This window comes from Ogataea polymorpha (genome assembly GCF_001664045.1).
Source record: "Ogataea polymorpha strain NCYC 495 leu1.1 chromosome Unknown OGAPOscaffold_2, whole genome shotgun sequence".
Taxonomy (NCBI): Eukaryota; Fungi; Ascomycota; class Pichiomycetes; order Pichiales; family Pichiaceae; genus Ogataea; species Ogataea polymorpha.
The window spans coordinates 820340-844515 of record NW_017264699.1 but is presented as its reverse complement, the minus strand read 5'-3'; the positions used below and the strand labels follow the sequence as shown (position 1 = coordinate 844515).

At 51.5% G+C, this 24176-nt stretch overlaps 15 protein-coding genes across 15 annotated transcripts; 5 read left to right on the top strand and 10 right to left on the bottom strand.

The window, feature by feature from the left end:
* Positions 1 to 1463: 1463 nt before the first annotated feature.
* On the bottom strand, positions 1464 to 2585 carry OGAPODRAFT_46855 (uncharacterized protein; the record flags this gene model as incomplete). Its single annotated transcript, XM_018355532.1, has 1 exon — positions 1464 to 2585. A coding segment is annotated over one exon (1122 nt), but the record flags the coding sequence as incomplete, so codon positions are not given.
* Positions 2586 to 2842: 257 nt separating this feature from the next.
* OGAPODRAFT_46465 (uncharacterized protein) lies at positions 2843 to 3148 on the bottom strand (the record flags this gene model as incomplete). The annotated part of the gene is made up of 1 exon (XM_018355519.1): positions 2843 to 3148. One exon carries the CDS (start codon positions 3146 to 3148, stop codon positions 2843 to 2845), a length of 306 nt encoding a protein of 101 aa, XP_018212360.1.
* An 80-nt stretch (positions 3149 to 3228) lies between these two features.
* On the bottom strand, positions 3229 to 4032 carry OGAPODRAFT_7041 (uncharacterized protein; the record flags this gene model as incomplete). Its single annotated transcript, XM_018355844.1, has 1 exon — positions 3229 to 4032. The coding sequence occupies one exon, from the start codon at positions 4030 to 4032 to the stop codon at positions 3229 to 3231; it is 804 nt and encodes a 267-aa protein (XP_018212359.1).
* Positions 4033 to 4056: 24 nt separating this feature from the next.
* On the bottom strand, positions 4057 to 7092 carry OGAPODRAFT_92814 (uncharacterized protein; the record flags this gene model as incomplete). Its single annotated transcript, XM_018357229.1, has 1 exon — positions 4057 to 7092. The coding sequence occupies one exon, from the start codon at positions 7090 to 7092 to the stop codon at positions 4057 to 4059; it is 3036 nt and encodes a 1011-aa protein (XP_018212358.1).
* Positions 7093 to 7587: 495 nt separating this feature from the next.
* OGAPODRAFT_92813 (uncharacterized protein) lies at positions 7588 to 9292 on the top strand (the record flags this gene model as incomplete). Its single annotated transcript, XM_018357228.1, has 1 exon — positions 7588 to 9292. One exon carries the CDS (start codon positions 7588 to 7590, stop codon positions 8353 to 8355), a length of 768 nt encoding a protein of 255 aa, XP_018212356.1. The 3' UTR covers positions 8356 to 9292.
* On the bottom strand, positions 7615 to 9292 carry OGAPODRAFT_15773 (uncharacterized protein). Its single transcript, XM_018353954.1, has one exon. It carries the CDS (start codon positions 9116 to 9118, stop codon positions 8348 to 8350), a length of 771 nt encoding a protein of 256 aa, XP_018212357.1. The 5' UTR covers positions 9119 to 9292; the 3' UTR covers positions 7615 to 8347.
* An 87-nt stretch (positions 9293 to 9379) lies between these two features.
* On the bottom strand, positions 9380 to 10798 carry OGAPODRAFT_15772 (uncharacterized protein; the record flags this gene model as incomplete). Its single annotated transcript, XM_018353953.1, has 1 exon — positions 9380 to 10798. Exon 1 carries the CDS (start codon positions 10680 to 10682, stop codon positions 9381 to 9383), a length of 1302 nt encoding a protein of 433 aa, XP_018212355.1. The 5' UTR covers positions 10683 to 10798.
* A 399-nt stretch (positions 10799 to 11197) lies between these two features.
* On the bottom strand, positions 11198 to 12586 carry OGAPODRAFT_15771 (uncharacterized protein; the record flags this gene model as incomplete). The annotated part of the gene is made up of 1 exon (XM_018353952.1): positions 11198 to 12586. A coding segment is annotated over exon 1 (1255 nt), but the record flags the coding sequence as incomplete, so codon positions are not given.
* Positions 12587 to 13002: 416 nt separating this feature from the next.
* OGAPODRAFT_92810 (uncharacterized protein) lies at positions 13003 to 14827 on the top strand. Its single transcript, XM_018357227.1, has one exon. The coding sequence runs from the start codon at positions 13012 to 13014 to the stop codon at positions 13516 to 13518; it is 507 nt and encodes a 168-aa protein (XP_018212353.1). The 5' UTR covers positions 13003 to 13011; the 3' UTR covers positions 13519 to 14827.
* Positions 13003 to 14827, bottom strand: OGAPODRAFT_15770 (uncharacterized protein). The gene has a single exon (XM_018353951.1). It carries the CDS (start codon positions 14759 to 14761, stop codon positions 13520 to 13522), a length of 1242 nt encoding a protein of 413 aa, XP_018212352.1. The 5' UTR covers positions 14762 to 14827; the 3' UTR covers positions 13003 to 13519.
* A 190-nt stretch (positions 14828 to 15017) lies between these two features.
* On the top strand, positions 15018 to 17791 carry OGAPODRAFT_15769 (uncharacterized protein). Its single transcript, XM_018353950.1, has one exon. It carries the CDS (start codon positions 15027 to 15029, stop codon positions 17232 to 17234), a length of 2208 nt encoding a protein of 735 aa, XP_018212351.1. The 5' UTR covers positions 15018 to 15026; the 3' UTR covers positions 17235 to 17791.
* Positions 17235 to 17873, bottom strand: OGAPODRAFT_47065 (uncharacterized protein; the record flags this gene model as incomplete). The annotated part of the gene is made up of 1 exon (XM_018355538.1): positions 17235 to 17873. The coding sequence occupies one exon, from the start codon at positions 17871 to 17873 to the stop codon at positions 17235 to 17237; it is 639 nt and encodes a 212-aa protein (XP_018212350.1).
* Positions 17874 to 18036: 163 nt separating this feature from the next.
* Positions 18037 to 18883, top strand: OGAPODRAFT_15768 (40S ribosomal protein S3aE). Its single transcript, XM_018353949.1, has one exon. The coding sequence runs from the start codon at positions 18061 to 18063 to the stop codon at positions 18829 to 18831; it is 771 nt and encodes a 256-aa protein (XP_018212349.1). The 5' UTR covers positions 18037 to 18060; the 3' UTR covers positions 18832 to 18883.
* Positions 18884 to 18919: 36 nt separating this feature from the next.
* On the bottom strand, positions 18920 to 20678 carry OGAPODRAFT_15766 (inosine-5'-monophosphate dehydrogenase IMD2). Its single transcript, XM_018353948.1, has 2 exons — positions 20216 to 20678; positions 18920 to 20082 (listed from the first exon to the last, which is right to left on the bottom strand). The coding sequence occupies exons 1-2, from the start codon at positions 20670 to 20672 to the stop codon at positions 18968 to 18970; spliced, it is 1572 nt and encodes a 523-aa protein (XP_018212348.1). The 5' UTR covers positions 20673 to 20678; the 3' UTR covers positions 18920 to 18967.
* A 502-nt stretch (positions 20679 to 21180) lies between these two features.
* Positions 21181 to 24148, top strand: OGAPODRAFT_92804 (uncharacterized protein; the record flags this gene model as incomplete). Its single annotated transcript, XM_018357226.1, has 1 exon — positions 21181 to 24148. The coding sequence occupies one exon, from the start codon at positions 21181 to 21183 to the stop codon at positions 24100 to 24102; it is 2922 nt and encodes a 973-aa protein (XP_018212347.1). The 3' UTR covers positions 24103 to 24148.
* Between the last annotated feature and the right edge of the window lie 28 nt (positions 24149 to 24176).

Sequence of the window (24176 nt, the reverse complement as noted above, 5' to 3'; positions counted from 1 at the left end):
TCTGGCCGGCATTTTGCATTCTCCTTGTAGTCTACCGCCTTATCTTCTTTGATTGGCGAGCCAGGGATCTCCGGCAGTCTGAGCGACTTGTACAGGCTCTTCTCGGCAGAGTTGGCCGAGATCATCGTGTCTCTGGACGCTTTGTAGTTGAGGTTTGGAATGTCCTCCGACGATAGCAGCATCGACTTCTTGTTGGTGCTTTTTCTCTTGTCATCCACGAAATACAGGCCCTCGTCTTTATCCAGTTGCAAATTCATGTCTACAGTGTCATCAGCGTGACCGTCTATGTCGTCCTGGAAAACCATGCTCAGCCGCGTGCCCTTGGACGTGCGGTCCAGTGTGGCTCCGTCCTTGACGTTGCTGGCAGAGTAGATCGACAGCACGCTGAGCCTCTTCTTGTCGGAGAAATGCTTCGACTTACGCGTCACCTGCGGAATCGTCACATCGGAGATTTTCTGCGGGTTCTTGACCCTTTTGGGCTTTTCTATGTCGTGCTTGTCCTGGCCCTCGTCGTCGTGTTTTTCCTGCTCGTCCTGCTGCTGCTCTGCCTGCTCCTTGGCCCGTTTCTCGTCTTCCTCCTTCTGCTTCAACATCTTCTCTAGTGTCTGCGACACGCGCTTCTGGTACTTTTCGTACGCTTTCGCGCGCGGATCTAGCTTGGTGACCGGCTTCGGCGGAGGGTTCACAGACGGCACACGTCCGTGCGACACAGAACGCTTATTAATCTTGTCGAGGTCGGACGCGTTGAGAATGCGCGATATGCGCTCTATCGGGTTCGACGAGTATCTCTTGCTGGCAAGCGAGTGGCTGGACGCGCTGTGCACAGACTGCGAGGAAGTGGTGGAGCTTGCCGAGCTGGCCTGGGCTGCCGCGTCGAAAAGCGACGCAAACGTCGATTGACGTTTTTTCGCGTGGATCAGCGACTGTCTCGCAGCCTTTTTGGACCGTCGAGTCGGCTGCTCCTCCTCCATCAGCATGGCGCTGATCGTCGCCAGCGAGCTGGACGTGCTAAGCCGGCCCGACTTGCCGTCGAACAGCATGTCGCACAGCGTCGCAAAGTCCGCTGACGCACGCTTACCGTACTCCTCGACGTTTTTCGATTTTTTCTCGTCGATCGCCGCGAGCTTCGCGTACGTCGACAGCAGCTTCGACGTGACGCTGTTCCGCTTGAGCATCGTGCTGGAGGAGCGCTTGGAAACGCCCTTGTCGGCGAAAACCATCGAGTTGCGCTTGCTGCTCACCGACGCCCGCTTCCGGAACGGCGACCGCTCGCCAGACCTGTCGGTCTTGGACCGCTGGAATGACACAGGGCGGTTCGCAGAGGTGGCCACGCTGAAATTGCGCACCGAGCGCCGCCTGCTGGGCGAGCCCGTCTCGCTCGAACCGGGCGTGACGCGCGAAATCACCGACGACGACCGCACAAGCGCCTGGCCCTGGTCGTGGTGGTCGTGGCGGTACCGCAACAGCAGCGAGTAGAACGTCTTCTCCGGGTTCGCCGCCGAGCTCAGCAGACTCTCGACAATCGACTCTGCCTCGCGCCCGTGCCACAGGATCACCAGGTTTTCCAGGATCTGTCTGTCGATCTCGTCACGTGATCTCACCGGCTGCGTGGCCGAGTTTGGGTTCGGCAGGTTGAGGTAGTCCTCGTGGTCCTGCTTGTTGAAGGGGTACTTTGTGATGAGCGGGTGTTTGAGCACGTCTCTGGTCTTGATGCGCGCCTCTGGGTCTACTGTGAGCATCTGCGCGATCAGGTCCTGTGCCTCGGGCGACAGGTCTTCGTGGATTTCGTAGCTGCCCTTTTGCACCTTGAGCAGCAGCTCGCGGATGTTCTCGTCGTCAAACGGCAGTCTTCCTGTCAGCAGCGCAAACAGGATCACGCCGCAGGACCACACGTCCGACTCTGCGCCGTGGTACTGCAGCCCGCTCACGATTTCGGGCGCCGCGTAGTGGGGTGACCCGCACGAGGTCTCGAGCAGGCGGTCGCTGGACTCGAGCGCGGCCATGCCGAAATCTGCGATCTTGACGTTATACTGCTTGTCCAGCAGCAGGTTCTCGGGCTTGAGGTCTCTGTGGCAGATGCCGAGGCTGTGGCAGTACGAGGCTCCGAGAATAATTTGTCTGAAAAACTCCACAGCCGTGTTTTCGGGCAGCGGGCCAGACTCCACCAGAAGGTCGAACAGTTCGCCGCCTTCGACGTATTCCAGCACCAGGTATAAAGCGGTGTCTGTTTCCCACACGTCGTAGAGTCTGAGCACGTTTTTGTGGTTGAGCAGCTTCATGATGATGATTTCGCGCTCGATGCCGTAGCTGAGGCTGGCGTCCGGCGGCGACGCGTCGCGGCCGTCGGAGCCCAGCATGCTCTTAGAAACGACTTTCACAGCCGCCTTCTGGCCCGTGTGGACGTTAGTTGCGAGCAAAACGCGGCCGGTAGAGCCCTTGCCGAGCGTCTTGCCCAACTTCCAGGGCCCTATCTTGACCGGGTTTTTCGCAGCGCCCGACTTGGAGCTCGGGTTCGAGATGCCCAGTCCCAGCGCCGAGGACGACACAAAGGACGAGGCGTACGATTCTTGTCGAGAATGGGGCATTGAAGTTGAGAAAAGAGTAGAGAGCGAAATAGGTGTATATGTGCAAAACGTTCCTGCACGCGTTCGCCCAAATCGATCAATCACCTTTTCAAAAAGGGAACCAAAGGAGTGCCTGCAAAACGCACACGCGGGACGCGTCGGCAGGAGAAAGGAGACACCCCTGCACCACACAGGAAATAATAGCTATCGTGGTAGGAAAAGTTTCGTGCTCCCTGTTCTGTCATTTATACACACGGTCATTTAGTAGTTGCACTCTGCTAGCACCCGCTAGCACAGCTGCACTCTATATACCCCCCAACCTGCTCGCGATGGGCCTCGATCACATCGCTCTCCTCCATATCTAGGTCCTCCGGCGTGTCCTCTGGGTTCACACGGTGTCCATCAAACAGAAACCGCAGACTGCTAGAGTCCTTGCCCTGTCTCTTGCAGAAGGCGTCCATCAGTCTTTTCAGCGGCGTCGACCGCTTGATCTTGAAGAACACCTCTGACGTGCCGTCCGACACCTTCAGGTTGATGTGTGTGTCGCTCTTGTTCTCCGGCTTTGGTGTGTTTTCGTCCGACATGCGTAGATGTTTGTTTGCCACTTTTTTCACCGGTGGTGTATCTTTAAAAGCGGATTTGGTGCTTACGTAAGCAGACAAGGCTAGACGGGCAGCACAGGCTGCTGCGCGGGCACGAGCGGCAGCTCGCTGTTGTCGTCCGCCACGCGCGGGAAGAACTGGTGGTACGACCACCACGACGCCGCGAGTCCCAGCAGCGACCCGCACGTGATGTCCAGCGCGTCGTGCTTGTAGTCCTGCGAGCGGCTGATGCAGATATGGAGAGCCGCGAGGGCAGGCACCAGCGGCACTAGCCTGCCCGCGGAAAAGCCCGCACCGCCCTTGTACAGCCCGTAGTGGCCGCTGATCCACAAGTTGAGGAAATTCATCCCGCACCACGCAAAAGACGAGTGGCCCGATGGAAACGACTTGAAGCCGTCCTGGAGCACTTTCTCCCCGTACGGCGCGGTGCAATCGACGACCGTGTACAGCCCCGGGGCCGTCGATTTTGGCGACAGGCCGCATCGGTCCAAAAAGTCCGGTCTGGGCCTGCCAACCTTGATTTTAATAAATTCTGTCACGAAGCCGTTGAGCCCCAGGGCCAAGGCAAAAGCAAGACACGAAACACTGGCTAAGTGGACACTGCGCTGTTTCTGGTCGCCCGACGACCTCAGATACTGCGTCGCCGTCGCCAGCACGATCACCACACACGGCACCACACAGGCATACACCACCAATCGAGCGTCAGGAACGCTGTCAGCAGTGTACGGAAAGCTGATGCGTGGGTCGGGAACGTAGAATTGGCGGTGGAAAGGTGTTGCCAAGGTCTCCAAAAATAGGAACCCGCCAAGGAGAACGGCCACCACGCCCCAAGTTGGGGATAAGTACCGAGCGTACGCAAAAACCATAAAACGGGGCGAAAAAAAATGTTCTTAGATAAATTCGAAATATTTGGCTACACAGCAGTAATTGCTCAAGTTGTAGTTTCTCATGGAGTAGCCGTCGATTATCTGCTGGAACTCGTGGTTGAGTGTCTCCGACCACACCTCGATGTTGCGCATGTTGCACGTATTTGAGCTGTTGCACGATTTGACCAGCTCCCAGACCTTATTCATCATGTTTTTGAGCGCCGTGCGGATCTCCTCCTTCGAGCTGTGGCAGTACGTCTTCTTGCTGAATACCTCAGAGAGCAGAACGCGGTTGATCAGCAGCTCGACCTGCCGCTTCACGAAAACAGCATCCTTGACAGCAGAGAGACGAGCAACGATAGGTAGACTGAACTGCGACTTCTCGAGCCCCGCGTTCGTCACCAGCAAGTTCAGTGGCATCGTCGACGCATTCGATAGTGTTCTGTCCAGCGACATCCTGATGCTGGCAACGCTCTTGAACTGCTTTCTGCCAGAGTGAAGATTGATACTGGTGATTGTTTTCAGCAAATCGACCTTAAGTCCCCGTACGAGGTCTTCCACCGTGAACGAGCTCAAGTCAATGCGCACATTGATCATCGTGGACTTTTCAAAGCTGCTCGGTATGTTATTGAGATTGACAACCTCAAACAAACGCCTCAAATCTGCAGTCTCCAACTGCCCGTTTCTCTCGATCTCCGTCACCCGCACGCCTTCACAGACCTCAATCCGCGTTTGAAGTTGTGAGATGGAAACGTTGTGGAACTGGTTGATTAATCGTTTGATTAGAAGCTGCAGATTGTCGAAGTCCAAAACGAGATGGTGCTCCACACTGCGTCTGACATGTGTCTTGGACGAACCCATGATCCCATGATAGTGGTCCAATAACTCTTGCGGGTGATAGGCGTATTCATCAAACAGCGAAACCGAGTGGAACGCTGCGCCATGTTTTTCGCATAGCGTTGTGATCATTTCGCTGACACTCTTCTGCGGTTTCTTGTTGTAACGTCCCCACAAACGATCGACAGTAGAATTCTCCTCAAAGTAGTGGACTGTCTTTACGCGCTCGGTACTAATAAAGATGATCTCATGAATGTGTGAACCTGCTTCTGGAAAGCTCGTGGTTGCAAGGAGAGAAACGTACTTCAAGCCGTCTCGCCACGTATCATACACAGAGCTCTGCACTTCATCTCCAGCAACCGCAGTATAGCACTCAATATTGGAAATCACCTCGGACCACCCTTCCCAATGCGGAGACATACATCCGTAGTAGTTGCCCAAAAGCGAGTCAGGGCGTTTGTTGCCTAGAAAAACAAGTCCAAGCTTGTCTTCTGGTTGCAAACTTTCGAGCGTCTGCGTTATTAATCGGCGCACCTCAGATGTATAGTCCGCGTCATCCAGAAAACTGTTTCCGTTGTTCACCATTGGGACGACCAGAATGAGAATCAATGGGTCAGCGTCTGGTTTTGAAACTTGCCGCTTGACAAATCCCAATGGCAGATCCAATCCTTTGGAAACAAGCTTGTTGAACTTGAGTACCTCCTCTGGGATAACTTTTTCGTTTCGTTCCAACAGGCCCCATGCGTTCGTGGACATTTGGATTAATGGCACCACGTTTGACAAAGACAGCGAATCCTTCGAAAATAGATTCGATGGACTAAACTCACTCTCGTCAAAAGGGTGCTCTGCGACAAACGGATTGTCAGGGTTCGCACGGGGCTGCCGTTGTGTTCTTTTCACAATCCTGGAAAGCAATTTCAGCCACTTGTCGTGGATAAGCTTATTTTCACTCTTCAGCTCAACATCGGGAACACTCAAGCTTGCGAGGTTGAGCGTGATCTCTAAATTTGATTCGTCATCAAACACAGTGGACAGCTTATCCATGAGGTATATGTTCTGGATTAGCTCATTTCCAGATTCACTGAGAATCAGAAGCCGCCGGTCAAAAAAGTACACCTGCGGATGGTGGAAGCTGTTGCCGTCAATTGAAACACTGACAAAAATATCAAATAGCACGAGATGACCAAGCTTCGCGACATCCAGATCCGTATCTGGATGCAGTTTCGATTCAAAGTTGTGGATCACTTCCTTTGAGATTTCCTGCTTCCTGTCCCATTCTCTTTTCTTGTGGTCTTCAGGAAGCTCGGACAAAGAAGGCTCGTAATCCAGTGATTTGACGTTGAGGACACAGGAAAGATCGTAATATTTTGGAATTGCGTGCTCGTTGGCAAGGATGATCTTCGAGAACTCTGGTATGATCTCAACTTTAGCCTCAACCAAAGACTCTGCAGGGAAAGCGGACGAAGAAAGGGTTGCAGAAATCGTTGAAGGGAATGTGCTAATGATGGGCGAGTCCTTGAATAGAGGCTGTGTCTTTGGCGAGGGATGAGGAAATTCTGGGAAGGAGGGCAGAACTGGAGTGGCGGGGGTTAGCGGGTCCGGGAAAGGGGCCAGTGGAGTGATTTGGTTCATTAAAGTTGCCGGCGTCGATGCAAAAATATCCTGATTGAACTCGCAAGAGCTGGATGACAAGAGTCTGTTCCTGATTATACTATCGTTGACCTCGTCATCGTTGCAAGTATTCGAAGTTCCGCAGATCGGGCAGTAGACAGTAGTTTTGCCTCCACTTGGAGAGCTGAAAAGTTCGGAGTAGCACACAAAATGACAATGGTGACCGCATGACATGTCCAGCAGTGTCTCACCCTCAAAAACATTCAAGAGCGGCTCTTCGCAGAAGCAGCAGTTTTCGTCAAAGGAGATCTTTGATCTCTTTCTATCGACCAAGGTGCTTGTGACCACACTAGGTCTGTTGTAGGGCGAGCTTTGGCCTGACGACACACTTGAGGTGCGTTGTGTGTATGAAAGCATGGAAGACCGCGACGAAACAGACGAAATTTCATGGTCGCTTGGGTTTCTTGGGGATCGAAAAAAGGGAGGAGGTCCAAGCTTGATAGATGAGACAGAGGAAGATGTGCTTTTTTGTCTGAAGAAGCTAATGGGCGAGGGAGTATGATGCGATGCTTTTCTATGGTTTTGGGACGAACACGCTGGACCAGCAGACATGTTGAGTGAAAGCAATGATAACAAAAGCAGCAAAATTAAGGGAGCAGGGGGGAGGAGTTTATATAGACGGCGAAAAACACACTTCAAACATATCTGATCCTCTAAATCATAAACTTCCCGAAACCGGTTAATTATCTGCATGCAGAAGCTCTACTCGAATAGGCTGCTGTTGCAGCAATGGGTATTGGGGCAGTGTGTGGTACTTGCATGAGCAGACTTGGATATTTAGTCAGTATAATATCATATCTCAAACGCCATTTTTACTCCACACAATAATGCATCGAAGTTTCAGATGTTCAATCACAGGAGATACGAGTGAGATGACCGGGCGCTGTCTGCGTCGGCTCGCATCCGACAACTATTGGTGAATGACAACGGGAGGAGAAATGGGCATTCAAATCGGCCACTATGGCGGCTTCCAAATCGCTTCTAGATGGGTCGCTCTGCCCCCACGTTGAGCCGAACAAATAATCAATTTTCAAAATTATTTTTCCTATGTGCTTTATTCGCCCTGTATCGCATCTTCCGACAGTGGAAAACACCCACTTGTTCCAGAACTACCAGCTCACTATGCCACAGGACTGTTTGGGTGACGATGCCGTCCTCTTCTACGGCCATGAAAATTGGAGGGCCCAATTGTACGTCAATTTTGACACAGACACCAACAGGGTCAAACTTCCGTTTTCAAATTTAAGGTCGCTCGATCGCCATGAGTGTACACTGACTGGGACAAATCCCCCCTCCACTGTGCTGGATATGTGGCTTTTTGTGCTAAACGAGTGTTTGCTTTGCTATATCCCCGCTGCGGACCTGATATTCGAAATACCGTACGAGGCCATCACACTCGTTGGTCTACGAGGATCCCGAATCTATCTAAACATAATAGAGGGTTCGGATCTGGGGCAGGCTCCTATAGAGTGCGAATTATGGCCAGAAGAAGATGCAAGCAAGTATCCTTTGTTTAGTGCTTTCTCTGGCTTCACTATAGAACAGCATCTACAAACAGCCCTACGGGCAATAAATGAACGCATTGCAGCTACATCCACTTATCATAACTTTGACTCCGAGGAACTGCACGAAGAGCCCGCAGATGTGGAGGTCCACTTGAACGACCAGGGCGAGGCAGACGACGAGCTGAACGACCAACTGCTTCCTCTGGATACAGCCAAGAGCAGCATGTACGTTGAGCTGGGGATCATGAGTGGGAAACGCGCACGTGAGGAAGAGGACACCACAAATGGGGTGAAAACAAAAATTAGATAGTCTTTTGAGAAACCGGCAGTTTTGCGCCCTGAGGAGGGCTATTTTTGGCTCGAAAATCCTTATTGACCTCGTCCATGGTCAGCCACTCGACTCCCTCGTGCTTGTTGATGTGCTCGATCAATCTTTCGTGCATCATTAATACGTGGGGGCGGCCAGAAACGTCTGGGTGGCACGTGATTGGAAAAACAAACTCGTCGTATTCGCGATAGAAGTAATCAAAGTGGTCGCGCCAGATGTCCTCGATGTCGCGCGGATTGGCCCAACCGTACCCATCGGCGCTGTTTTTGATGAACATCATGGGCGGCAGGTCGTCAATGTACCAGTTTCCGGGAATTTCCACGAGACCAGTCTCCTTTCCGCGTTTCAAAGGTTTCATCCACTCGTGGGCTGTTTTCGAATAGTCAATTTTTGTCCACGAGTCGCCCGTCCGGAACCAATAGCACTGGCAGTCGTGGTGCGACATGGAGTGGTCGTACTCTATGCCGTAGTCCAGCAGCATTTCCACGCCCTCCTGGCTAGTTTCCCACCAGGGAGCAACGGAACCTTTGGGCGGCTTTCCGCAGAACTCGGTGAGCAATTTGAAAGTTTTGTCAAGGACGTCTTTCTGCTGCTGCAAGGTCATGTCACTGGGGTTTTCGTGCGAGTAGCCGTGAAGACCAATCTCGTGACCTGCGTCCCTGATCATGGCGCACTCCTCTGGGAAAGTCTCAAGCGAGTGGCCTGGAATGAACCACGTGGCCTTGATACCGTACTTGTCGAGCATCTTCAGCATTCGCGGAATCCCCACATGCCCTGCAAACAAGCCTCGCGAGATATCGCTGGCGGAGTCCTGGCCCCCGTACGAACCGAGCCACCCAGCAACCGCATCAATGTCAATTCCGTAGCAACACAAAACTCCTGGTTGTTAGCATGGTGGTATATACTACTAACTTTTCGGCATAATTTGATAAGACAAAATTAAATTAAATAATATATTAAAAATTAGATAAGCTAGATAAAACCAAAACGGATAATATTAGATAACTTTATTGGTAGCTGTCAATATATAGACACTCACTATTTGTACCGAATCCGTTGAAGTTGGTGGCTGCAGCAGACGTGTAGGCGCCAGTATCCTTGAAATACAACCAATCGCCAGCAACGACCTCCTGCGAGAGCTTACAGTTTGGACTAATACAGTCCAGTCCGTCGCATGTCGGACCCCACAGAGAGTACTGTTTGAATGGGTTGGCTGCTGCAGCCAACTCCTTCTCTGGATGATTATAGTTCGAGTGGAACACAAAGCGGCCATGCGAGGTGAGTACTTTCGGCTCAACCTCCTGATGGTCAAACAGAATACAGTTGAGGTTGCCGTAAACACCGTCGTTCACGTAGATTCTTTCTTGGAAGGCGTCGGAGCGCTTGGACGTGACGTTTACAGCGAGCGTGAAGCACGAAGCGGCCAAAAAGCGGCCCAGTTCGGAGAAGATGTAAAGATCTGGGAACTCCTCTGCCGCAAAGTGGGTGTCCAGCGCAGACCGGAAAACGGCCGCAGACGCGTGGAACGTGGGTTTCGAAAACCCGCCTCCAATGTCGAGCATCTTCAAGCTGTAGCCCAGCGACGCGGCGTAGTCAAAGACCATCCGCGAGTCCCTGACGGCCGTCTCGATAGTGTTGAAATTTTTGCAACCTGAACCGACATGAAATGCGACACCCTTGAGATTGAGCTTTAGTCTGGCGCACTCCTGAACCAAAACCCGCGCCTCCTGCAACGATGCGCCAAACTTAATAGACAACGGGCACGTGGCGTCGGCATCGTCCGTGTGGATGCGAATAAGCAGTCCGCAGTCAGGGTGGTGAGCAGCTATCTTGCGCACCTCGTCAACACTGTCGACAGTGGTGAGGTTGACGCCGTTTTGCCGTGCATAACGTAAGTGGGGAACTGCCTTGCACGGGTTGGCGTAAATGATTTTGGTCGGATCTGCACCCAAGGACAGCATCTGCTGGATCTCGGTCTTGGAAGCACAGTCAAAGCCGAGTCCCATCTGGAGCAGCGTGCGCAGAAGCTTTTCGTCGTTGTTGCACTTCACCGCGTAGAAAGGCTCGACACGGGGCATTTCTGTGCGCCAGAGTCCGACAAGCCGTTTCAGCTCGCCCAGGTCGCACACAAAGAACGGATCGAGCTCGTCTGGTTCACAGGTGTTGTGGTCGATGCTCTGGACTTTAGAGAGCAGGGTGGCACCCAGGAGTGACTCTGCGTGGGAAGGAAAGTCAGAGACACTGCCCCACGCATTTTTCAAACCGGCATTCGACAAAGTGGCCGGCTGGACAAGCACCGACGGAGCCATCGAGTAACTTTTCGCTAACAAACGATGAAACCAGTTCTTTTGGGAGATCTGACGGACAAACATACACCCTCGAGGGACAGCTACCTTATGGAATATAAGGCACAATAGAATTAGCGGACGTTATGCGGCAGCTCTCGTGAGGAATTAAGAATAACTGAGAAAGAATATTTGGGAAAAATTTTCACTGATACCAAGGCGGGCTGCTGGAAGGGGTGTAGAACGACCACTGTGTCTGGGACACCAAGCATCGGCGGATTTGATGTTCAAGCCCGCTTGTCTGCATCTCTTACGGCTGACACGCTATCGGGACACCAAGAAACACTTCCTGGCCACGCTTGCATTGAGATTGCACACCGCGGCAAATTACGTAATATCTAAAAATTGGTTCCAAATCGGTTGCTCACCAACTTACCGAGAGCCTCTGGCGAACTGTAATGAACGCCTCGGCCAGCCAACCAGGGCCACATTTTCCTATGACTTGCATTACATTACATTACTGTACACGTATTATCCACCGTCTATTCGTCAACCTCAACCTCGCCGTCGCAATGGAGGCAGCGGTACGCATAGTGGTCGTTGACAAGCACCTTGCCCTTATTCTTCATGAGGGTCCACTCGCCCTTGGCAGGGATGCGCAGACAGTGCGAGTTGAGACATCTTGCCCGGGTCTTTTTGTAGCGCAGGCCGCAGGAGTTGCACAGCTGGCCCTCGGACGAGGACCAGGACGGTCTCCAACAAGGCGACTGGGCCGAGTGGCACGAGATGCACTTGCGTACGCCACCGGCGTACTGTGCGGCGGCCGGCGCGTGCGTGGCCTCGTCGGGGACGTTGGCCGTGGTGCGGAGGTGGGTCTGGGGCGAGGCGGGGGTGTCGAGCGAGGTGTGGATAAATTTGGAGATGCCGACGCGCGCGTAGTCGCGGTGGTCGTGCTGGGACGACATCAACATGGACGAAGGCATAGGTGGCAGCTTGAAGTTATCGGTGGACTCCGCCACGTAGCTCTGCTTGGGGCCCTGTGCGTACAACTTGGCCGACGACGTGAGCATCTGCACGTCCTTGAGGTATCCAGTTGTCTGGTAGGTGTAATTATTAGAGTACGGGTAATCGACGAGTCCGTTGTATTTCTGGTACTGGGACTCAACGAATGCGGCAATCTTGGCAGGCTTCCTTGCGCGAGGCGGCTTGGACACTTTGGAAGCGGTTTTTGAAGGTTTCAGCCGCATCGAGGTGCAGTATTCCCGGTATTTTTTGAACAGTTCTGTGTTTTCGTGCTTGCACTTGTTGGAGTAGAAGTCTCTCCATTCCTCGTTCTGCTGTTCGAGCAGACACCCGCGCACGTTGCTTTCTGGTGCGGCAGATCCCAACAGGTTGAACGAGTAGCAGGTATCTGGGAAATAGAAGCAGGATTCGGACTCAAATGAGCGCAGCTTGGTTGACGGTCTTAGCGGCAGAGGCAGCTGGCGCGGCGAACTCGACGCCGAGGCCGGGGGAGTCGCTGGCGATTGTGCAAGGGTATGTTGGGACGCCGAAATCGGCGTGGAGATCGACAGCGAGGACAGCACCACGCTGTTGGAGGGAGGAGTGAGAGGCAGGTCGGCAAAGTTGAGTTTTGGAGTCTCCGGGACCGGGGACGATGGGGCTGTTCTGGACCGTTTCGCAGACGGACTCGACGTCGAATCGGAAACCAGCGTGAACGAGTCGGACATCTCAGCAAACGACCGCTTGAGCTGGGAATCGTGGATCAAAGTGCACTCCTCAGACCGGGGCCTGGACATCTGGTAGTAGGAACTGGACTTAGTGTTGGTAGAGTCGGAATGTGACCTTGAGTGGTTGAGTTCGGCAGCGAGAGTGGACATAACGAGTGACAGTTTGGAGAATTGAGTGAAGGAACGAGAGACAGTCGGTTGAGCACAATCCTTCGCGTGTCACAGAGATATATATTGTTAGGGGATCGCTGATTTTCGTGGGGCTAGTTTTCTGTTTTTCCTAAATTTAGGGAAGAATAGTTGTGATCTGATCTGCCCCCTTTTCCAACTACCAGATAATTTCATTGATCTAAAGAGATCATGGTGCAGAATAATAGCAAACTGGCAAATTACGGCAGAAGCCTATTGTTTTGCGTTCTAAACGGGAAACAGGTGTCCTAATTGGGAACCGCATATGCATGCCACCCAATCAAGAAAAACCAGCATCCGCAAACAGCCACTCCCCAACTACGGAAATCTGGGTTTGCCCGCACATCCTTGCACGCGGAAAACACACCCTTGGCCCCGGTTATGTTTTTTTTTCACAGAAAATATAAAATAAAAAAAAATCGAAAGCCATCCCGATGTCCGATCCAACAGCCAAGCTGGAGAGTTTCCTCAAGACTCTGCTGAAGTCGCTGGATCAGCCGCTTCTGCCAAATCAGCCGCCCGACGCGTACGCTGCGTCGGTCCTTCCTCAGCTCCAGACGCCGTCCAGGGTCATCGTCAATGGCACCCCGTACGGCTCAAAGCAACTGTTCCAGCAGACATGGGCAACATTGCCCGCCTCGCAGCATCAATTGCTCAGTTATGATGCCCATTTGATCCCCACAGGCCATCCGCAAAACATTTACAGCATTCTGGCGCGCGTGAGAGTGCGGTTTGACGAGTCTGGTCGCAACCGACTCGGTGAGACAGCAGACCTCGTACCAGTCGACAGGCCCGCTAGACCGCTGTATTCGCCGTGGTTTGGCGTGTCCTTGTACTTGATTGCTGACGAGCAGCTGAACCACACCTTTGAGTGCGAGTGCATCAGCTCCTTTAATTACAGAGTGACCGAACAACCAGAGAAGAGTGTCTTCCATTTATAACTCAAATAACTCTTTTTATCCACGGCTTGGCCAGCACCAAAACAGTCATTCCCAGGCTGATGGCGCACTGCAGTGCCACACACCCCATTTGGACATAGAGCCCCATTCCAAAGTCTACTGCAGCGAGCTCGTTGTCGTTGGTGAGCTCGTTCAACTTCATCACGTACACGTATTCCACGATCAGGTCTCCCATGTTGAGCACGAGCGACGCGAAATTCAGGGCGTTGAGGGCTCCGAGGATGAATGAGACGCGCTTCTGCATCTTGTAGAACCTGCTTTTCGACCTCAGCAGACTCACAAGCACCACCGCATACGCCAGAGCCGCGCAGCAGCAGCCAAAGCTGCACAAAATGACAAACGGCAGGATCTGGCCCAGGTGCTTGACCAGCAGCGCCTCGTACGCGATCTCGTTGTCATCTCCGAGACTCTCCAAGATGGCGTGAAACCCGGTCACAAGCGAGTCGCCCACGTCTTGCGGCTGACCCTGGCTAGAAATGATGCTCAGACTCATTCCGGCGTCTTTAACCAGCACAGACGGAAGATCCAGGCCGCCACGGAAACTCGTGCATGTTCTCCCGTTGGTGAGATAGTTGTCCTTGCAGTATCCAAAATAGTTGATTTTGAAGATATTGTCCACTGAGAAGGTGTCTATCTCCTTGATGTCCTTGTCGGTAAAGTCGACGGCGGGCGAGTCTGTTCCCAAGTCCATGGCGAAATACGTGATCACCTTGATGCTTTCTCTGATGGTGTTTAGCGGGCTCGCCCGCGAGTCATCGATGAACTGGAACTCGATTTTGGGCAGGCAGTACACACTGTCTGCGCCACACGAGATGGATACGCCGCCGATCAGCAGCGGTGGAACGAACATGAGCAGCGCCAAAAAAGAGAGCACCACAAACGTGCGGTAGTATCCTTTTGTGGGTGCTATCAAAGGTTTTGTTTTGTGGGCGTACGACGTTGTTGTTGTTGTTGTTGTTGAATAGTCGTTTGTTTTCGCCGTGCTCATGAACTGGTCCGAGCTGTTGGCGTCGGTGAGTCCCGACGAGCTGTTGAATGGCGACACCGACATTTTGGACGGCCGTGCTGAGCGCTCGTCCTTGAACGGGTTTTCCACCGCGGCGGCTGGTTCGTCCATCGGCGACCGTTGCGCCGCCTCCTCGTTCGGGTCTGTGAAGAAGATCGGCTTGAACGACTTGCTGCCCGAGAACGTGTCTGGGAATCGGGGGGTCTGGTTAGAGAGCATAGGATTAGCAATAAGCGCGAAAGAAAAGGGAGAAAATTTTGGGAGGATGCATTGCAAATAGATGATAGAATATAACACACGAGCGACGAACGTAAACCTAGAAAGACGCCGGCGGTGTAGTGTGAAATTGCCCCAGGGCTCTGGTAGACTGCCAAATGGCGCCCGCGGAACCTGGCATGCCCGCTGTTTTGAAGAAGCGGGCAACTCCTCTGACCCAGCTCAAATCTCTCCGGGCTGTGCAAAGTAAATCTATTTAATTTCTTCCATGTCCCAGAAGTCGCTGCAGGGCTGGAGATTTGAGCTCGAAGAGCCTGAAAAAGGCACGCCGCGACGCTCGCGACGGTCGGCTGCCGCGAACGTGAGCCAGATCCGTCTCACGCGTGACGCCGATCGGCTCGAACTCAAGAAAGGAGACACGGTCCTTGTCTCGAGCGGTTCGGGGCCTCCCGACGTGGCGCTGATCAGAGACATTGGTTTTGGCACAGACACGTTTCTGGACGTGCGGGTGCTGTGGTTCATGCGGCGGTCAGAGGCAAGCGACGACGTTCTGCCGGAAGACAGTCGGCTCGAAAACGACGTGTTTCTGACACCCATTGTGGAGAAAATTCGGCTTGACGACATTGTCGGGCAGTGCACAGTGCTATCGGCATCGCAGTTTGTTGCCGTGAGCCTGGACAGCTCGAATAGCGGCTCGACGTTCCGCTGCCAAAGGTTTAGCGACAGAGACTCGTATTTCTCAGACCCGGTCGATTGGGACGATTACGTCAGCCGAGGCACGGAGTATGTGTACGAGCGTGTGAGGGAGCTGGCTATTCCACCTCGCCAGGAGTCGCCGCGCAAGAAAAAGCGCATCGACACGCCAACGCAGCAGCAGACGCACAAGGCGGCTAGTCCTCAGCTCGTGGTTCTGTCCGATAGCGAGGAAATCGACCTGGAAGATCTTGATTCGGCATACGAGAGTCCGCTGGAGGACAAGCCAAAGCGCAGAGAGCGGAAAAGAAAGCCCAGAACAGCCCAGAAACCGGCGAAATCCAGCTCTCCTTCAAAGTCGACGCCACGAAGTGCACGCAAGGCCAATAACAGCGTGCCTGTTCTTCCGACCGTGATCCGGCAGAAATTCTTCGAGGACGACAACGAGCTGGTTATAGACGACGACGATCTACAGGAAGTGGTCGACACGGACGGGAAAGTCGTCAAGACGTTCAGAAAGGCCAAGGAGAAGCTGTTGCCGTCGGCCAAGCTGCAAACGCTTCCGTGCAGGGACCAGGAGTCCTCGCAGTTGTACGGCAGTCTTGTGGACGCGATCTTGAGCCAGCAGGGCCGCTGTATCTACGTGAGTGGCACGCCCGGCGTGGGAAAGACGGCCACGATACGAGAGGTGATCAAACAGTTGTTTGTGAACCTTGCCAATGACAACAATAAGAAAATGTTCAACTATTTGGAAATAAACGGTCTGAAGCTCATGTCTCCGCCCGCAGCGTACGAGGCTCTGTACCACAAAATATCTGGCGAGAACGTCAAGGCCGGCGCGGCGCTCGACCTGCTGGAAAGACATTTCGAGACCAGGGACGAGACACGGCTGCCGTTGGTTGTTCTGTTGGACGAGATGGATCAGATGGTGACCAAGAACCAGACGGTGATGTACAATTTTTTCAACTGGCCCACTTACGAGAACTCGAAGCTGATAGTGGTTGCTGTGGCCAACACCATGGATCTTCCCGAAAGACTGCTCACCAACAAGATTTCCTCGCGTCTCGGGCTCACCAGAATCCAATTTCCCGGATACACGTACGCACAGCTCAGTGAGATCATCAAGCATCGTCTCGAGAAGATCGAGCGGGCCAATGAGAACAAGCTGGTGATTTCTAAGGACGCAATTGAGTTTGCGTCCCGAAAAGTGGCCAGTGTGAGCGGAGACGCGCGCAGGTCGCTTGTTTTCTGCGTGCGAGCCTTGGAAATTGCAGAGATGGAGTTTCTGAGCAAACCGCAACAGGAGCGCGACGCGCTCCACGGACGGTTCACCGTGGGCATCGTGCACGTGATGAAGGCTGTGAACGAAGCCACATCGACCCCCTTGGCCAACTATCTGAACTCGCTCTCTTTTGCCGCAAAAATGGTTTTGGTGGCATTTCTTCTGCGTCGCAAACGGACTGGGTCTGCCGAGCTTCCTTTGGGCGAGATCATTGACGAGATGAACAACCAGTTCGGCATGGTGCTGTTTTCCGAGCTGAAGCGGCAGCTAAGCCACGAACAGCTCGAGATGCTGGAGGTGTTGTATGGCCACGAAAAGTCAAGGCTGCGAGTGGACGGGCTGGGGTACATTGTGCGCGAACTGGACGAGAGCGGTGTCATTGCACAGCAACAACTGCGCGCAGAGCGATTGCGGCTGGTGCGCCTCAACGTCAATGAGGACGAAATAGTCGGGTGTCTAAAAAAAGACGCTTTGATGGCCGACCTGATAGCCACTATGTGACTAGTGTCCCCTCACCTCCTCTCTCGATGACACTCTGCGGTCGGCTCTGTCGCTACGCTCGTTGTAGATCAGAATCGGCTCGCCCACGTTTTGAATCTCGGGGATTTTCAGTTTCAGATCGAATGCTTTACTAATCACAATCTTGAATATCTTCTGAATATTGATCGAGGCACTAGTAGAGCAAAAAATTAGAGGAGCGTTCATAGCCCGCGCAAACTTCTGTGCATGTCTCGTGATCTCCTCCTGGTCCGCGTCGCTCAGGTCCACAAACAGATCGTATTTCGTGCCCACCAAGAACGGTATGGCCGTTCTGTTGAATCCTCTTGTTTGCCGGTACCAGTCCTTGACGGAGCTCAGGGTAGACTTGCGGGTTAGGTCGAACATGAACAGCACCGCCACAGCGTCACTGGCCACCAGGGGCAGCATGTTTGTGAACTCTGCCTCTCCGCCCAGATCCCAAATGGAAAATGTGATCTCTGTCGTCTTGATATTGATGGAACGTTCCATATAATTGACGCCTAGAGTTTGTGTATACACCTCGTCAAAACAGTTTTCCACGTACTTGACCATCAGCGAGGTCTTTCCTACCTGTGCGTCGCCCACAAGGCCGACTTTGAGCGTAACTGTGTTCTTGTCCATAAATATAAACATTACACAGCCTGAGGAATTTACGCTACGAGACCACGCACACACCCGTGCACCAGAAAGGGCTCCCTGGGGCGGGCGGATTATTTTCAGTTTCTGCACACGTGACGTTGGAGCGGGCAGCTCGCATTTATGAAAAATTTATCGTGAAAAATATTTTGAAAAACTCTCTTTACGCAACATGGCTATTGGAAAGAACAAGAGACTGTCCAAGGGAAAGAAAGGTATCAAGAAGAGGGTTGTCGACCCATTCACCAAGAAGGAGTGGTACGACATCAAGGCCCCAACCACCTTCGAAAACAGAAACGTCGGCAAGACTTTGATCAACAAGAGTACCGGTTTGAAGAACGCTGCTGACGGTCTCAAGGGCAGAGTTGTTGAGGTTTGTCTTGCTGACCTGCAAGGTTCCGAAGACCACTCGTACAAGAAGATCAAGCTGAGAGTTGACGAGGTCCAAGGTAAGAACCTGCTCACCAACTTCCACGGCATGGACTTCACCACCGACAAGCTGAGATCCCTTGTTAGAAAATGGCAATCCCTTGTGGAGGCCAGCGTCACTGTCAAGACCTCCGATGACTATGTTTTGAGAGTTTTCTGCATTGCTTTCACCAAGAGACAAGCCAACCAAATCAAGAAGACCACCTACGCTCAGTCCTCCAAGTTGAGAGAAGTGAGAAAGAAGATGATGGAGATCATGACCAGAGAGGTCTCTAACTCCACCTTGGCTCAGTTGACCGGCAAGCTGATCCCAGAGGCTATCGGCAGAGAGATTGAGAAGAGCACCCAATCCATCTTCCCATTGCAGAACGTTCACATCAGAAAGGTCAAGCTGCTCAAGCAGCCAAAGTTTGACCTCGGTAACTTGCTTGCTTTGCACGGCGAGGGTTCTGTTGAGGAGAAGGGCAAGAAGGTTGCTGGAGGTTTCAAAGATGTTGTTTTGGAGACCGTTTGAGCGACCACCGGGCGTAGCCAGGTATATGATAAATAATTGAAGTTCAATTAAGATGAATAGTGAAGCGGTAGTAGCAGCAAAAGTAAATTTTTTTTCACCAAACGGTATATCTTACATTATATATAAACCCGTGCTCCTAGTTGTGCAGTCTCTTTTCGAACGAGTACAGTCCGTGGACGCCACCCTCCATCTGGGCGGACGCAGTTCTGATCTCAAATCTGACGTTACCCTTGATGGTCTCCTCTCTTAGAGCAACAATACTCTTGACACCAATATCCTGACAAGAGTGCTGCAGTCCGTTATACAGGTATGGAACGAACTTGGTGACAGACCCCTTGTCCAAAACGGATCCACTGACACCCTGTGCAACGAGAACCTTGTCGCCCTCACTAAAGTATCTCGACGTGGAGGCGTTGGCGTTGGTAGCAGTTTGTTGCATGGCGTCGATCGACCCCATACCTCTGTACGTCTTGAGTCTCTTTCCGTCTCTGTAGAAGTACTCACCTGGAGATTCAGAAGTTCCAGCAAGCATGCTTCCCATCATGACACAGGATGCTCCCAAAGCAAGGGCCTTGGTGATGTGGCCGATATTGGAAACACCTCCGTCAGCAATACATGGCACGCCGAACTGGTTAGCAAACTGGGTCACCTTGTAGACGGCAGTACCTTGTGGTCTACCACAAGCCATAACCTCTTGGGTGATACAAATAGATCCCGAACCCATACCTATTCTGAGACCGTCTGCACCAGCCTCTATCAGTTGCGCAGCCTGTTCTCTGGTGACAACATTACCGGCAATGACCTGCAAGTCTGGGAAAGTCTGCTTGATCCACTTGATCATGTTCAGCTGGAAAACAGAATTACCTTGAGAAGAGTCTAGGACAACAACGTCCAAACCAGCGTCAACCAGCTTGGCGAGCCTCTGTTTGTCACTGTCCAGAGTACCGATGGCGGCACCACAGAGCAGCTGCTTGCTTTGGAAAGATTTGGAGGCGTGAGGATAGTCCTGGTTTTTCTGCAAGTCGGTTCTGGAAAGCATAGACACCAAGTTTCCCTCGCTGTCGACAATTGGAAGCTTACCCTTTTTGGATTTCCTCAGAATGTCGTTTCCTTCAGCCAGAGAAATTCCAGCCTTGGCGGTGATCAAATCAGTAGTCATGATCTCCGAAACAGGGCTGGCATCGTTCTCGTGGAATTGGACATCTCTAGAGGTGATAATACCAACGAGTTTTCCTCCGACTTTACCAGTTTCTAGATTGTTAGTACGAATGAATGCTCTTCTTCAGGATATTGAATTTCCACAAGATCGTTTGATCGTATCGGTAGAACGAAAGTTATTTTAGAAGTTCGATCATCACCAAAAGAGCAAAAGAGAAGTACTTACCGGTCACTGGGAAAGAAGTGAAACCGAATTGCTGGCCCATAGCCTTGACGGTCTCAACCGTGGTCGAAGGCGAGATGGCAACCGGATCGTTGATGAACCCATTCTCGTACTTCTTGACCTTTCTCACCATTTCTGCCTGCTCTTCTGCAGTGCAGTTGTGGTGAATGATACCAATACCTCCCAAAAGAGCCATGTGGATGGCCATGTTGGACTCAGTAACGGTATCCATCGGAGAAGAAACAAAAGGGGTCTTCAAGGTGATCTTCTTAGTCAACTTGGTCTCCAAATCCACGTCCTTGGCAGGGAAATCAATCTTACCAGGCAAGATAAGGAAATCGTTGTAGGTGAGCCCACCGTGGAGCTTGTTGTCCATCAGGTCGTGGACAGAAAGTCCATCCTTCTCCGAGTAGGTCGAAAGGTATTCGACAGCTTTAGAACAGTCCAACGTTTGAGCCATCTGGAATAATAGGGGCGGTTTGCCAAAAAAGAAAAATGGGAATTCTCTAGCCTTTTATACTTTTGACAGGACAAAAAAAATTTTAATCAAATTTTAGTAATAATCTAAAATTTTTCACCGTGTATCTCACGATATATAACAGAAACTATATGTTCTTTCCTTAGTAATAACCGCCTACCATGCTTTTCTTGCTCAAGATAAGGACATGTAATCCAGACAGCACTTATCCACCCTGGGTACAGACAAGTGTTTGCCGGACGTGTATTTCCTAAAGCAGTAATTCATTATCCCGATTAGCACACCGGAGATTAATCTGGTAAGATAACTGTAAACTGGAAATGGTAATTCCCCGGCCCAGTCAGAACCCCATTGAACGTCAAGCTCCATCTTTTGGCCTTCCAAACAGCTCCCACGACCTGGCTATCCACGGTCCCATTCTCCCGTGTAGGGATGTGTATATGTATGTTATCTTGTTTATTTTTATTTATTTTACTTCAAACTCCATCCAATGTCGCAGCCGGAGGAATCCCCGCAGACGCGGTACATGAGAAACATCCAGCTCATGGAGAGCCAGTTTTTTCGTCAGATGTCGGCTTTTGGAGCACAGCCTGTACCGCCGCTCAGCTCGAAAACAGGAGCAATGAGTCCACCCTCAGATCCCTCAGATTTACTTTCTCGGTCACCTAGCCCGCCTCCTCCGGTGCCTCCAAAGACCTATCTTACACACAGCCCTCAAAAATCCTTATTCAGACCGAGTTTCGCAGAAACAAACAAGAATTCAACCCCAACACAAAGCCTTTACGACAAGAATCGCATGAGCAGTGTACGTAGCGACTCATCGGCATCCGCGGCGTCAAGCCTGTCACGCAAACCTTTTTTCAAGCCAAACTTATCGCACGAGTCGCAGAAATCGCTTTTCGAGGAAGCAAGTCAGCCCGTGGCCAGGCCTGCTCTCCGATCGGACTCTGTTGAAGAAGACGAATTGCGCGACTCTGTGGGAACCCTGAACTATTTTGACCGCAAGGGGTACAGAGTATCCAATGATACATACAATTCGCTGCTGTTCAAGAACTCAGGCGGTTCGATGGTTAGCATAGACGAAAGCCCTGTTACGATAGACCACTTGCCCGATAGCATCAAGCTAATTGTCGACTCACGTCCCAGCGGTCAAGTCCATGATCTCGACTATTTCGATGGTGCTCAATACAGTGCATTCTGGCTCATAACTGAAGATGAAGCACAAACTCTCACAGACTGGAACTCGTTGGAATTCCATCGCCAGAATGCAATTTTTGAGCTGTTTTTGCTGCTTCGCAAGTTCAGAATTAATCTGAAGCGCATGGTTTTCCATTACGGCCCAGCATTCAAAGAGGCGAAGAACCTCCCTGCAGACCAGGAGGCAGATTTCCAGAAAACTTTTGTTCCCCTGAGGGCCCTATACGAGTATCTGGAGAAACTAGTGCGCAAACGATTGAAACCAGCCTTTGATAACCACTTTTTCGTCAACGACCGTTACGTATTAGACTCATTGAAACACTGGCTCTTCAAACTTGAACGCGATTACGAGTACATCTCCCGAAGCATGGTGTATCTGGCGAAAGTTGCTGCCAACGAACAATTTAGAGAGTGGATTCAGGTCACTGAGCAAACGGACGAGCTGGCCCTCGGGAACAACTATCTTGCATCTGCCAGAGAGCTTTTCCACTCTTATTTTCTTCAAGCGTTTGCTCCAATGAGACTTATGGTGCTTGATCTCAAAAAGCTGTACACCAAAATGGAGGACGACAAACTTGTTGCATTGGCTCAGGACATTTTTGACCTCCTCAACAAAATCAACAAGATCAGCGACTTTACTACTGATCTAGACAAGAAGATCAAATTGAACGAGAAGCTGGTCTGCACGGACTATTTATACTTGGAGATGGTGGATCTCTTCAATGCCAAGAGAAAACTTCGCGTTCCAATAGACATCAATCTTCGTACAACCGTTTCTTCAGAAAGCGCCATCCTCTACCTTCTAGACAACTATCTACTTCCTCTGGTTAAGCGCGAACATAAAGAGGCCACCTACTTGCTCAACAAGCCTCCTATTGCGCTGCAATATCTTGAACATACGGTACATGAGGAAAACGGAGAAAAAACACTAATATTGAAAGACGCTGGAAACTGTTACACCTACAATGTCCGGAACGAGCGTGTAGATGCCCCTACTCTTTTCAACAATTTCATCAAAGACATTCCGAAATATAAGGATGAACTGTTCACCAAACTAAGCAAAGCATACGAACTCAAACTAATCAACGGCACATCATTCCAGATTCCGGTTCCCTATTACGAGTTCACCATGCTGCCAATTGAGAAAACTGAACTTGATCTTGTACAGCAGGCTCTTGCTCAATCGAAGTTCAAGCCATACTCTGTCCCTCCAATTGCTAATACCCAAGTGCTCAGCGTTGACACTTTCCGCAGGGGTAGAGAACTTTTCTTTGTTGTTGGAACAGCCGACGGGATCTACATGGGTAAACACGACCAGCCAGCAACGTGGAAGAAGATCTGTTCGTATCCTGATGCCGTCAAAATTACCATCATGCATGAGGATATGGCTTTCCTCCTTCTAAAGGACAAGCTGTACAAGGTGGACACAAAGGATATTTATGACTGTTACGAGCGAAATCTGCCGTGCAACTCCAGGCTGTACCAGATTGCTAAGGGCGTGAACTCTTTTGAAGTAGGCCCCCAGACCATTCGTCGCGGACCCATCGTGATGGAGTGCGATATCTTATTTTGCTGGACGGACAAAAAGATTATGTTCAGCATTGTGACTGCCAGCAACGGATGGAAGCTGAAGTTTGAGTCGATGAGGCCAATCTTCAAGGTTCTTGGGCTGCATCTACTATACCCAACAGACTTTGTGATCAGCCACATCAACGAGAACAGTCCCATTTTTTACCTATCGAACCTCAACACGATGGGCAACACCCAACTCAACAAGACAGATTCGCAAAGGGACCTCAAGTCGCGTGTACGTGGCCAGAGGCCAATTGCCGCTTTCAAGCAACCTGTCAACGACAAACACACCGACTATGACCTGTTGCTGGTCTACTCTCGGTACTGTATGTTTGTGAAGTACAGCAAAGAGCATGTTGTGACCACTTCACGAACAGAAATTCTCCGTTTCGGGTTCGAGGTTCAGGATGCCACGTACGACAGCTGCGAGCAGATCCTGGTTGTATGCGGCGAACAGAATATTGAAATCTGGAAGATATTTAGGGACCGACAGGCCAAGTCTGAGCTTATAGGATGCATTATTGGGTCGCAGGCCAGACTTTTGAACAAGACGCCCGGAAAAATCATCATTGGCGTGATGGACAGCGAGCACTACGCTGGGAAAGGCAACCAGCTACTTTTGCACTTGCGCAAGCGCAAATAGGGTCGATTGTATATCCCTCTGTACTTTTATACCCATACGTCGATCGACGCTCAACTTAAAAAAAAATAAAAAAC

Coding starts and splice junctions, on each gene's coding strand:
- OGAPODRAFT_15773 (XM_018353954.1), bottom strand. CDS start 9,118: ATGCTCGACAAGTACGGTATCAAGGCCACGTGGTTCATTCCAGGCCAC.
- OGAPODRAFT_92810 (XM_018357227.1), top strand. CDS start 13,012: ATGTCCGATCCAACAGCCAAGCTGGAGAGTTTCCTCAAGACTCTGCTG.
- OGAPODRAFT_15770 (XM_018353951.1), bottom strand. CDS start 14,761: ATGCTCTCTAACCAGACCCCCCGATTCCCAGACACGTTCTCGGGCAGC.
- OGAPODRAFT_15769 (XM_018353950.1), top strand. CDS start 15,027: ATGTCCCAGAAGTCGCTGCAGGGCTGGAGATTTGAGCTCGAAGAGCCT.
- OGAPODRAFT_15768 (XM_018353949.1), top strand. CDS start 18,061: ATGGCTATTGGAAAGAACAAGAGACTGTCCAAGGGAAAGAAAGGTATC.
- OGAPODRAFT_15766 (XM_018353948.1), bottom strand. CDS start 20,672: ATGGCTCAAACGTTGGACTGTTCTAAAGCTGTCGAATACCTTTCGACC. Junction 20,083..20,215: donor CACTTCTTTCCCAGTGACCG/GTAAGTACTTCT, acceptor CTAACAATCTAG/AAACTGGTAAAGTCGGAGGA.